At 39.1% G+C, this 10,765-nt stretch overlaps 1 protein-coding gene across 1 annotated transcript in view; it reads left to right on the top strand.

Moving 5' to 3' along the window:
• CUNH7orf31 (chromosome unknown C7orf31 homolog) overlaps positions 1-10,765 on the top strand; it is a 46,376-nt gene that overhangs the window by 17,505 nt on the left and 18,106 nt on the right. Inside the window, exons 4-6 of the mRNA XM_003788514.3 lie at positions 2,765-2,836; positions 5,483-5,512; positions 8,924-9,105. Of these exons, the coding sequence (XP_003788562.1) occupies positions 2,765-2,836; positions 5,483-5,512; positions 8,924-9,105 (284 nt within the window). The remainder of the gene's footprint in view (positions 1-2,764; positions 2,837-5,482; positions 5,513-8,923; positions 9,106-10,765) is intronic.

The raw sequence follows: 10,765 nt of genomic DNA, 5'->3' as shown, positions 1-10,765 counted from the left end.
AGCTTGAGGCTCTGTCTCAAAAAAAAAAAAAAAGAAAGAAAAAAATTGTATTAAAATTGTACTATTCAATATGTGCTGATAATTGTTATTTTGTATAATGTATCTTATATCTCTTGTAATTACAGAAATTAACTGTGACTCGGGTATTACAATTTTAATATAGTTGTTTTCCTTTCTTAACTTGTGTATACATTTTTTGGCACCCTCTGTATACATGTATATGAAGAAACCAGGTCTAAGACAAAACATAGCCCAGAAAATAATGAAAGCAATTCCCTATAAAAGGACCAAATTAGGTACATGTATATGAACCTAATAAAAGACAAGATAATTTGGCAATGGACTGTTATGGAAGGGGCGATTGCAAGAAAAAATGGGAAGTGCACCATCACAAATCACACTAATATAGGAAAAAAGAAAGAGCAAGAAATAGCAGCGACTAAAAATTGACTTAATAGTATAAAGACAGTAACTCACAGAGAAGGCGGAGGAAAAACAGAAGAGCACTAAAGCAATAGAAAGAACAACATGATGGCTAGGAAGCAGAATTATTTGTAATAAGCAAATAGGCGCCCAAATGCAGAGCATCTAATACATGGAACAGAAAAACAGTATTCAGAGAGGTACCAGATAATTCCCATGAAATTAAGAAAGAACTGACTCTGAAGATCAAAAGAAAATACCATAAAATGGGAAAAACTGGTATAGAACTGCTGACATTGAGATATGAACTGGTCACATAATTGAATTCATAAAGACTAATTTAGGCATTCAAGCAGGAAAAGCAAATCATGTACCAGTTGGAAAAACTAGCTTCTAGCCTCTATAGCCGTTTTTGATGGTGAAAAAAATATCTTCTAACTTTTGCCCAATGATATTATTGCAACAAAATGGTTAGTCAAGCATAAAGGCTGTAGGCAGACATCTCAAGCATGAGAGAAATTAGAGTGCATAGCACCCAATGAGCTCTTATTTTTAAAAAAAAAAAAAAAACCTGAAAATAAATTTAACACACCAAAAAATGAATCAAAATAAAAAACTAAAGAACAGAGAAGCTGGGCAGTGTCTGTGGCTCAGTGAGTAGGGTCCGAACCCAGCCCCGACCAAACTGCAACAAAAAATAGCCGGCCATTGCAGCAGGCGCCTGTAGTCCCAGCTACTCAGGAGGCTGAGGCAAGAGAATCACCTAAGCCCACGAGCTGGAAGTTGCCATGAGCTGTGACAGCACAGCACTCTACCAAGGGCAACAAAGTGAGATTCTGTCTCTAAAAAAAAAAAGAAGAAGAAGAAGAAGAAGAAGAAGAACAGAGAAGCTGAAACAGAAGGGCTGGTGATGGACATTGAATCCACATGAGTAGGAAAGTTACTGTTGCCCCACAATGTAAATGTCACAAACCCTGGCAAAGTACAGAGTCTATTAAAAAAAAGCAGGGGAGATTAGGGATGGAAAGCAAAAAGAGTGTAAAGGATGTTAAAAAATTAACAGTGTTTATATGTATTTTGGAAAAAGAAGAGCTTTATTTCTCATAAAGGGTAGCAGCCTGCTGAGTGGCCATTCCAACAGGCTGGGAAGCAGAACCCTGGCCAGCAGCCAGCACATGTGCTTCAAAGGACAGACAAAAGGAAAAGATTTTATAATAAGCCAGGCAGGTTTTACATATACATATATATAGATAGATAGATAGATAGATAGATAGATATGTATTTAACAAGCTAGTCATGAATATTTGTGAAAGATTGCAAGCATGTATAATTGTGCTTTCTCTCTCCCATCCCGTCATGGCTGGGCAGTCAGTTTTAAGGTGTTTTAAGGGTTCTCCTTGGCCAAGAGGGGTCCATTTAGTTAGCAGAGGGCTTAGAATTTTATTTTTAGTTCACAGTGGTTTATCATTTTGTCTTTCATACTGGAGAGTCAATATTACTTGACAAATAATTTTTTGAATCTTTTCAATCTTTTTCTTAATTTTTGAATCTTTTTTCTTAATTTTATACAAATCTGAAGGGTCTGTGTAGTGAAAAGATATATATTTATAGTTCTGGAATTCTTTGAGTTTTACGTTTTCATCTATTAAGTGCTAATAAAATTGAAAAGTTCTAATTTTCTTTTAAAAAGACCATGAACTAGCTGGGTGCAGTGGCTCATGCCTGTAATCCCAGCACTCTGGGAAGCAGAGATGCAAGGATCACTTGACCTCAGGAGTTTGAGACCAGCCTGAGCCAAGAGCAAAACCTTGTCTCTACTGAAAAAATAGGAAAATTAGCTAGATGTTGTGGTGGGCGCCTATAGTCCCAGCTACTTGGGAGGCTGAGGCAAGAGAATCGCTTGAGCCCAAGAGTTTGAGGTTGCTGTGAGCTGTGATGCAACAGCATTCTCCCCAGGGTGACAGCTTGAGACTCTGTCTCAAAAAAATAATAAATAATAATAATAATAAAAGGTCCTCCCTGCTACCATAGAAAAAACATATTCCTAACATTTTCTTTTAATATTCGTATAGTTTTTCCTCAGTCCTTTAGATGTTTTAATCCCTCTGAAATTATCTTTATGAATAGTCTAAAATGGAGATGTAATATTTTACAAAGGAAAGTGAATTTTTCCTGTATTGAAAAATACCTTTTCATGGATTTAAAATTTTTGTGCATGGTGGTATTAATCTATTTGTCTTTTATTATTTCACCATTATCCTTATATTTAACTTACTATCTCACTATTACATTTATATTTAATTTTAAAAGCTGTTCAATTTAATCTTTTCTTTCTTTTCAGAAAACTTTCTATGGAACAATTCTATCATTTGACACAGAACAGAAAAAGTGACATCTATGGAAATGATTCTTTGTAAGTTTGGGTTTCTTTTTTTATATATAAGATCAAATAACATTTTTAAGTGGAAGTCAGTTGTATGAGAAATTTAAAGCCCCCAAATGAGGACTTTTAGAGATACAGTCTTGTTCCTTTTTTTAAACAGAGATAATGAATACTGAAAACCAACACCAAACAAAAAACAAACCATAAACCAACATTGGTCTCACTTTTCTCTACTTAGTTGCTAGCATTTAAACAAGTCAAGAAAAAATAGGAGATATTGAATAGTAATGGCCAAAGGGATTCCTCCAGGTCATCGTAAATCTATTTCTCTGCCTTTGACCTACTTACTCAATCTACGTAGAACCTGTTATGTTTCTTAAAAGATTCACAGAAAATGCTACAGTGGCCCTCAACAAATTTTCAATCAGAATTATATGAGGAGAGAGGTTTGTTAGGGCCATCTCTATATGACTCTGAATAAAATTACTAATTAAGTCTCTTTTTGGATAAGGAATACTTATTCACTTGCCCTTTGCTTAAAGGTATTATTTTCAAATATATTAAATTTTTTAGTCTTTGAAATAGTTTGTCGCTTCACTGAAGTAACAGTAAAAATACCACGTTAAGAATTGTCAGTTGTGGCTCGGCGCCTATAGCTCAACCGGCTAAGGCGCCAGTCACGTACACCTAAGGTGACGGGTTCGAATCCCCAGCCCGGACCCGCCAAAACAACAATGACGGCTGCAACCAAAAAATAGCCAGGCGTTGTGGCCGGCGCCTGTGGTCCCAGCTACTTGGGAGGCGGAGGCAGGAGACTCGCTTGAGCCCAGGAGTTGAAGGTTGCTGTGAGTGTAATGCCATGGCACTCTACCCAGGGGGACAGCTTGAGGCTCTGTCTCAAAAAAAAAAAAAAAAAAAGAATTGTCAGTTGTTTGTAGGTAAGAAGTTTGTATAACGTTTAGCCACTAGAGGGAGCCAAAAACACAAAAAAATGTGGTTGCCTGAGTTTTCTATCCCTTTGGAATTACTAAATTTTGCAAAGCAGCTGTGGAGGGTCGCAGTAAAATGGACTAATTTAGGTCAAAGAAGTGGTGTGTCTGAGCATTTGTTTTCATTTTATCCTTTCAAATTTGGATGTGTTTAGAAATATTTTCTTTTATATTTCCATTTTTTTATTTTTAATCAAGTCAATTTTATGCATATGTGTATCAATATTATAGCAAAATTTCTCACATAAGAACAGTTTCAGATGCCAACTTAAGTTCTTTTTATATAGTAGCCAATCTAGTAACTTTGTGTTCCTTGTATTCATATATTCCTTGCTTCCCTACCCCCACCCCATCTCTCCAATGCAATAATATACAATCCAAATAAAGATATCAAGTTTTTTCCTTTTCTTTTCCAAAGCAAAATAAGTTTGGCAAAAGATATACACTTTTGTAGTTCATGTATATTGTACATTATAAAATTATATGACTTATGTACCACTTCCGAGTGAGTATCCTCAAACATGGCGGAACATCTAAAAAATTAAACAGTATATCAGTTTTACTGATTTTTATTATCAAATTGATAATATTCTATTCATTTTTCATGCCTGAAATCTTTGAGGGTCTTATTTTCATTGGCTGAAGCTAATTGTCTAAATCAAATTTAAGTGGATAATTATCCCTCCTTAGTAGACTTTCTTCCAGGACTGGAGTGTTATTTCTGGACATGCAAAGTTCAGAGTAATTAGTAAATACACAACCTTGGAATGAACCGGTTCAAAAAAGGCATGCCTCCAGAAACTTGGTCATTTTTTTTTTCTGTCCTCTCTGTTGACTGGGCCACATTTACTAAGATGAGAGATCAGCAACCCCGGATACAGGGACAGAGCACACATGGTACTTACATACCCTGTCCAGCCAGGCCATACTCAGGTCTCTTCGGGTCATGCAATTGCACCACACATGTGACGTCAGGCTCCCTCAGAGCACTTTGGCTACTGCCTAATTATGAGAGCAAAGGTCAGTAAGAGTCAGAGCTTTCTCATCATTAGAAGTCATCAGCCCTGTGCCTTAACTGCAAATAAGAAATTCATAAAGGGTAGGAAACAGGACTGAAGTTAGAATAAATGGAAAGGAAAAATTGATCAGCTGACAACTGAGATATGAAAACATCAGATCTATCTTGTCAATATTCAGGGATCCAGAAAATTAATCAACAATATCATCTTGGCTGGGCATGATGACTCACAAGTATCATCCCAGCAATTTGGGTAGCTCAGGGGGGAGGATTGCTTGAAGCCAGGAGTTCAAGACCAGCCTAGTCAATAATGAGATCTCATCTCTACAAAAATACAAACTAAAAAATTAAGCACAGCAATGAGAACCTATAGTCTCAGGAGGCTGAGGCAGGAAGGTCACTTCAGGCCAGGAGTTCAAGGCTGCAGTGAGCAATCAGTGATCACACCACTGCACTCTAGACTGGGCAATAGAGTGAGACCCTATCTCTAAAAAAGGAAGGAAGGGAGGGAGGGAGTGAGAAAGGAAGGAAGAAATTAAAGAAAGAAGAAGATCTACCTTAATGACACTGTAGTTTGAAAACAGCATCCATTGTTGTTCTTAATCGAGTTCTTAATAAGCATATAAGCCCTTAATGTAAATCAGATCTTGTTTCCTGTTTTTATTCTAGGTTACCCAAACCACCTAGTTCAGCAATTGGGTGAGTATGAAACTTACCTTTTCCTTCCTTTTTACAATCAAGAAAAAAAAAAAAATACTAACATTCCTGAAGTCTTAGACAAGTGTGAGGACAAGTCAGACTTTTCATGAAAGCTATTTTTTAATGTAACTCCAAGGTAATATTATTTTGATTTCTCTCCATTGCTAACCCCTGTAAATATTTTTATATTTTTCAAACAATAAGAAAAGGAGTGATGTAAAGCTTTTTTTCAAAATAAACTTTTTATTTACTTTATTTACTTTTTATTTATTTTAAATTTATAGAATTATTGGAAAGATACTACCGAGTTCCCCTATACGCCACCCCCTAGTTTCCCCTATTATTAACATCTTAAATTAATCTCTCACATTTTGGGCTTGGCACTCGTAGCTCAGTGGTTCGGGCGCCAGCCAAATACACTGGAGGTGGGGGGTTCAAACCCGACCCAGGCCTGCTAAACAACAATGACAACTACAACAAAAAAATATCTGGGCAGTGTGGCAGGTGTCTGTAGTCCCAGCTACTTGGGAGGCTGAGGGAAGAGAATCACTTAAGCCCAAGAATTTGACGTTGCTGTGAGCTGTGACACCACGGCACTCTACCAAGGACAACAAAGTGAGACTCTAAAGTCTTGGGGAAAAAAAAAAAAATCTCTCATTTGCCGCCATGAACCAAAACTGATGCATTACTGCTAAGGTTCACACCATATTCAGATTCCCTGTTTTCTTCTAATGCCCTTTTTCTGTTCCAAGATCCCACCCAGGACACAACATTACATTTAGTCATCTTGTCTCCTTAGGTTCCTCTTGGCTGTGAAGGTTTCTCAGGCTTTCCTTGTTTTGGTGGCCTTGACAACTTTGAGGACTATTGATATTCCGTAGAATGCCCCTAAACTGGGTTTGACCAGTGTTTTCCTTATGATTAGACTGGGGCGATGTATTTTGGGAAGGAAATCCACAGAAGTGAAGTACCGTTTCATCACATCATAGCAAGACTGCATGCTAGCAGCGTGATTTATCACCGTTGATGGTGACGCTGGTCTCCTGGCAGAGACAGAGCTTGCCAGGCTTCCCCACTTACACTTACTCTTTTTTCTCTCCTTTCCACACTGTACTCTTTAGAAGAAAGTTCCTGTGTGCAGCCTGCACTTAAGGTATCTGGAATTTTACTCCATCTTCTTGAGAACAGAATACCTACATAAATTATTTAGCATTCCTCTGCCTGTGAGATTTATCTCTTCTGCTCTATTTATTTGTTTATTTAGTCATTTATTTATATCAGTGACTTGTGGATGCATTTTATGCTTTTGTACTTAGATAGTAAATGCAATACTACTTTATTTTGTTACTCAAATTGGCCTTTAGGAGCAATTTTAATTCACTCCTATTCTTTTGACATTTCCCTCGTCATTGTGCAGTGTTTTGTATTTTTGCTTTTAGAATATCCTCACTTTCTGGCTGATCTTGTATATCCCTCGCCTAATTCCTAGAATCATCCATAACTCTAACTGTATGAAGCCCTGGTTCTGGCAGGGCATGGTGGCTCACGCCTGTAATCCCAGCACTCTGGGATCTTATGAACTCTGGAGTTCGTTGCCAGCCTGAGCAAGAGTGAGACCGCATCTTAAAAACAGAAAGAAAGAAATCCCAGCTCCTTTCACTGGGAGACATGGCACTGGGAACTGAGATCTGAGTCCTAGGTATTCTCCGTGCTACTGGAGTCCCCTATCAAACTTAACTGAAAATATGAAATAGACATTTAAAATTGTGTTTTAGATAAAGCAATGACCGACTCAAACCACTGTTAAAATTAAGGTCTAGGTTTTTTTGGTCTTTGTTTTTGAAAAAACAGCTATGTAAAGAGCGCTTCTTTTGGAATTTTGAAATTCTCTGCATAAACAGTATGAGAACTATCTAAGCCCTTTTTATTGAGTTATATGTCTTGGATTTGCCTTCCTCCTTGTAGCCTGATACGTCCCAAAGTGGGAGGCTAGAGACCCAAGATGACAGTGGCAGCTGGGCTGGTTCCATCGGAGGCACATGAGAATCTGTCTCACACCTCTCTCCCAGATTCTGGTGGTGTGGGAGAGATCTCTGCATTCCTTGGCTTGCAGATTTCACCTCTGCTTTATCTGCACACGATGTTCTCCTTGTGTGCCTGTCTGTATCCAAATTGTCCTTTTTTAAGAACACCAGTCATGTTGAATTAGAGGCCCACCCTATTCTAATATGGAGAAATATCACCTTAACTAATTATATCAGCAATGGCCCTGTTTCCACATAAGCTCACAATAAGAGGTCCTGGGGCTTAGGGCTTCAACATATGGATTTGATGGGGGAGACACAATTCAACCCACAACACTGGACTTGCTTTCTTCTTCTTAATTTTCTAATTACCAGCAACATTTCTCTGTCCCACTGACCTCCTAATCTCAGTTTTCTTCTATTTTAGACAGCTCCCACATGGTTGGTTGGCTGGTTTTGTTAACCTTTGCCTATTCCCTAAATGAGAGGAAAATTATATTTCTATAGTTTTCTTAACTTGTTTTGCTCCTTCAGTTTACTAGCTGTGTTTGGCTTTTTGATTTGGAAACAGTACTGTGTGAATAAACAGGCAGTATATTTTGTTGATTGATTGCTTAAAGAGACAGATGGCCTGGGTTGAAAGTTCATTCCAAGATGCTTAGAGATCATGTTGCATTACTAAAACTAAATGCCTAAAACAATTTAATAAAATAAAGTCTGGGTTCTTCTTAAAACAAGAAGCAGGAATTAGAAGCAACTAGAATTTTCTATACAAGTCTAAAAACACAAAGTTCACGTATCGTCTGCTTTACATTTTTACAACAGTTACTAAAATTACTCACTGAAAACTAAGCATGATTTCTTTTTCTTTTGAGACAGAGCCTCAAGCTGTTCCCCTGGGTAGAGTGCTGTGGCATCACAGCTCACAGCAACCTCCAACTCCTGGGCTCAAGCAAGCCTCCTGCCTCAGCCTCCCAAGTAGCTGGGGCCACAGGCACCCGCCACAACGCCCGGCTATTTTTTGGTTGCAGACATCATTGTTGTTTGGCGGGCCTGGGCTGGATTTGAACTTGCCAGCTCAGGTGTATGTGGCTGGTGCCTTAGCCACTTGAGCCACAGGTGCTGAGCCTAAGCATGATTCATTTTAAAAATTAAATTAGTTTTATCAAGCAAAATTAAGAAAATTTCATTCTTTATAGTATACATTCTAGCAGAATGCTAACTCCATGAGTACAGGAACTTTTGTGACTCACTGTCATATCCCCAGGGATTAGAACAGTCTCTACAACAAAAAAAGGGGCCCCAATAAATAAATGGTGATTAATTTTTTCAATCATACTTCTTTCTCTTCTTTTTTATTTTGTTTTATTTCCTCAATGAATCTTAGGGAGACCTGCCTACCATATCCAATTGAACACCCTTACCATACACACATACCTCGTACTAGCATGTTCCCAACCTTCACGTCGCCAAAGGACCTCTACACTGGCATCAAAGCCCGCACCCAACAGCCCTTTCCTCCCACTGTGCCAACCAAGCCTTATGATACAACCGTTTTGAAGATAAAAGGTAAAATGTGATATGCAATTAGAATTGTATTAATCCTTATTATTTTGGGGGGGGGGTTATTCCTAATAAAATTAAAGAAAGCAGGCTCGACGCCTATAGCTCAACCGGCTAAGGCGCCAGCCACGTACACCTAAGGTGGCGGGTTCGAATCCCCAGCCCGGACCCGCCAAACAACAATGACGGCTGCAACCAAAAAATAGCCGGGCGTTGTGGCGGGCGCCTGTGGTCCCAGCTACTTGGGAGGCGGAGGCAGGAGACTCGCTTGAGCCCAGGAGCTGGAGGTTGCTGTGAGCTGTAATGCCACGGCACTCTGCCCAGGGGGACAGCTTGAGGCTCTGTCTCAAAAAAAAAAAAAAAAAAAAAAAAATTAAAGAAAGCAAGCAGCAGAAAGGGTTCAAATCTCAAACGTGTGACTCATCAATAGATTAAGAAAGTTGTTCTCAGCTGTGGCTGCACTTTACAATCCGCTGGGACCCCACTGCAGACCAGGTTAATCAGACTTTGCAAACACTCCTAACCTTTCTACTTAGCACACACCTTCCCCTGTCAACATCAGAAACCAAAACTTGGTAGAATGGGGTTTTTTATTCTACCTGTATTATCTGTTTTTATTTCCTTCTTTTTCTGTCTTAGGTTTAGCTGTTAAAATCTCCCTCCTAACTCAGATGATCAGCACAAGGGACAATGTTTGGTTCAATTACTAGAGTCTGGGTGTGGATGCAGGAGTGGTGATTAAACTGAAAGATCCCAGCCAGGTGTGGTGGCTGGCGCCTGCAATCCTAGACTCTGCAAGACTGAGAAGGGAGGATGGCTTGAGCTCAGGAGTTCAAGACCAGCCTGAGCAAGAGTGAGACCTTGTCTATAAAAATAGCCAGGTTCCTGTACTCCCAGCTGTTCAGGAGGCTAAGGCAGGAGGATCATTTGAACCCAGGAATTTGAGGTTACTGTGAGCTAGTCTGAGGCTGTGGCACTCTAGCCTGAGCAACAGAGTAAGACTCAGTCTAAAAATATAAAAAATAAATTGAAAGATCCCCCTTGAAGTAAGTCTCAGAAAGTAATGGGAGCAGTTTGTTCACTTCCTCTCAACACACTGGTGCCTTGGAGTGTCTCCCAGTCTCATGGTCTTCGTGGATGCGTGTTAGCCAAATGGACAGTAAGCAGAACACCAGTCATCAAGTGTCTCCCACACTAGACACCTCAGTCTTTCCTGAGGAGACTTACACATGTGTGAAAACAGAGAGGAGACCTCTGGAGAAAAACTCGTAGAGAGAAGGTAGCCGAAAGTGATAGAAAAGGCACATGATAGTCAAAGACATTTAGGCTGGAGGTAGGTAAGGCTCAGGAATTGTCTTAGAATGTGGCTCCTCTGTACATGAACATTTGGATCAAAATGCAAATACAGGATACTATCATAATCAATCTCAACCTCAAAACCTAATTATCAGATAGTAATTTTATCAGAGAGCTAGCATAATGGAGGGCTTAAGAGCGTGGGTTCTCAGGAAAAGACCCAACAAGAAAAGAAAATTATAGACCAATATCACTAATGAACATTGATGCAAAAATATTCAACAAGATCCTAAGCAACAGAATCCAGCAACACATCAAACAAATCATACACCGCGACCAAGTGGGTTTTATCCCAGGATCTCAAGGATGG

Source organism: Otolemur garnettii, unplaced genomic scaffold, assembly GCF_000181295.1.
Source record: "Otolemur garnettii isolate 467f Iridium unplaced genomic scaffold, OtoGar3 scaffold00028, whole genome shotgun sequence".
Classification (NCBI taxonomy): Eukaryota; Metazoa; Chordata; class Mammalia; order Primates; family Galagidae; genus Otolemur; species Otolemur garnettii.
The sequence above is the reverse complement of the archived record's forward strand: the minus strand, read 5'-3'. Positions and strand labels throughout refer to the sequence as shown.